Raw genomic sequence first — 2,377 nt, forward strand, 5'->3', positions numbered from 1 at the left:
CGTCCAGTCCTTCATGTGCCAAAAGAATTGACAAAAACAGACTTAAACTTTGTACAGTAACTAACCACGTCTTCTCCTATTCACACGGTCTTCACGAAAAAAAGGTAAGACTTCTTCTCAATGCAGAGAAAAGGTTCCTTGTGATCATTTACAAGTTTCCCCTCCTATTTTCAGGGAATATAGTGCTTCTTCCTCTTGAAGAAAGGACCAAATAAGTATTTTTAGAAGATAAATAATCAATGTCCAAACTTATAACACATCACATGGATTGTCCTCTTAGAAGCAAAAAAAAAAAAAAAAAAGTCTCTTGATTCAATTACAGGAAAGAAAGAAGAAAAAAAACTCCAGACTGAGAACAGAAATTGGAGGAAAAGCCAGTTCCCAGGTCCTGTGTGTTCTTGTGTCTTAACCAAACACCTGCAAAAGATTGAGAAAGAGGCGCATTTAGAGAATGCAAACAGGGCAGAGATCTGGACAGCCTGGCGCCAGAGAGGAAGCCGCAGTTTGAACATTTAACCAAACACTCAGAGACTGAGCAAAACCCTGGGCTCCAGATGTACACGAGCACAACTTCTGCCTTTGATCAATGCTTGCATTTCAACCTCCACTGATGCTTATTACACACTTTATACTACTTTACAGACTATGTGACATAATGGTCCTTAACAAATTTGATTAGACGCTCTTAAAATTAACCACTGCTCTGACTGCATACATCATTTACAGTATATAATACGAGGCTCATTAAAAACAGTGTGGTCGAGCACTTACCTGATTAACGGTAAAGTGTCCTGCTGTCCTCTGTGATCAAGTCCGATTGAAACTCGGTCGTCTAAAGGGTAAAAAAAACCGGTTATTTATTAAGTATATTATTAAGTCCAGTTATTTGCACAATCAAACTTGCACATACACATGCAACAAATCAATGTAGCTTTACCATACGCATTAATAACAATTTTTTTTTTTAAATTATAGATAGATAGATAGATAGATACTAATCTTTCTAAGGACATTCACCTGTAATGAGAGGATGCTGATGTCTGTGTTGAGTGTTGTCAGGGGTGTTCTGGATGTCCCCTGCCCCGCTCGGGGGTGATGCAGGCTGGTAATTGCCGAATTCGAGTCAAGGGCGATCTGCAGGTCCAGGATATAGTCGATGACATGTTGCAGGATTTCCATTTTGCTCACGTTTTTGTCCTGCGGGATACTCGGCACCAGTTCCTTCAGTTTGGAGTAGCAGTCGTTCATGTTGTACAGCAGGCTTAGGGGATCGTCCACGGGGGTCTTGCTTCGTGAGATTCCCAGACTGTGCTCCATCACATTCGCGCTACTTTTCCGGAAAGACCTCACTGGGCTTATTGCCTTCATGTCGACACCTCTGTACGAAACGGTTTCGTTGGAAGAATCGCTTTTTGTGTTCGAGATATCCTCTTCACACTGAGCTGTTGAAGCAAACGCAGTGGATTAGCGAGCTGTCATCGCTGTATATATACCCAGCTGGGTGGGTTGTTCACGCGCTGGTTTGGATTGCGCTGATTGGTGGGAATGGACGCGTCAGTCATCGCCTTCGCGCAACGCTATTGGCCGCTGCGCTGAGCGATATAAACCCGCCCATTTCTTCCGCGTTCTTAACCAGTGAAAGCGCGTTTAGGGTGGCGCTGACTGCCTTCAGCTTCCACGGATAATTTCTCAAATCAGTGTACCTGTTTCCGATCAAGAGAATTAGTGACTTGCAAGTGTAAGGGTGTTTTCACGCATTTTCCGTCTTTGTTTCTAGTGTAACGGATAAAATGTATCAAAACAAGTTTAGGTTGATTTATGTTATGATGGACATCATGAGTTAGTCTGCTCTATAGTCTACAATACATCATAAGTATTTCCATATTAATGGATATTGAATGGATTTTATTATATCTGTATATTTAAAATACAGCGCAGCTTATGAAACTTAACATATCTCCAACAATCAACGTGCTATTTTTCAACACGTTTCATATTTTCTTCAATCTAGCCTATATCTTTTATTTTCCCTTTTTTCCTATGTGAACACAGTGTAAAAGATCAACATTTACCTCGAGGTCAGTGGAATTATCATGGCACGCTGCCATTAGTTTTAGATAGGCTAAAGATGGCAAGTTGATGCCAGCGTTTTTATACCAACTCAATTAACCTTAGTTACAGAAATCAGCTCTTGTAGAGCCGTTTCTTTATCTATTGTGTTTGCTGTGGACGTCCCAGCAGTTTTAAGTTTGCACTTTCTGCAGCTGGTGATGTGCCCTTAATGTTTATGTTTGTTTATACACATGCTGACTGTGGGGGATTATGGGAGCAGTCTTTAGGCCTGTGATGAGGGTCGTTTAAGATGTAATAGTGATGG

General features: G+C 41.1%; 1 protein-coding gene across 1 annotated transcript; it reads right to left on the bottom strand.

Annotated features, from left to right (window-relative positions):
* On the bottom strand, positions 1–1,445 carry LOC107655320 (DNA-binding protein inhibitor ID-2-like). The gene is made up of 3 exons (XM_016442781.1): positions 1,018–1,445; positions 772–832; positions 1–417 (listed from the first exon to the last, which is right to left on the bottom strand). The coding sequence occupies exons 1-2, from the start codon at positions 1,366–1,368 to the stop codon at positions 776–778; spliced, it is 408 nt and encodes a 135-aa protein (XP_016298267.1). The 5' UTR covers positions 1,369–1,445; the 3' UTR covers positions 1–417; positions 772–775.
* Between the last annotated feature and the right edge of the window lie 932 nt (positions 1,446–2,377).

This window comes from Sinocyclocheilus anshuiensis, unplaced genomic scaffold, assembly GCF_001515605.1.
Source record: "Sinocyclocheilus anshuiensis isolate Anshui unplaced genomic scaffold, SAMN03320099.WGS_v1.1 scaffold1096, whole genome shotgun sequence".
NCBI classification, from domain to species: domain Eukaryota; kingdom Metazoa; phylum Chordata; class Actinopteri; order Cypriniformes; family Cyprinidae; genus Sinocyclocheilus; species Sinocyclocheilus anshuiensis.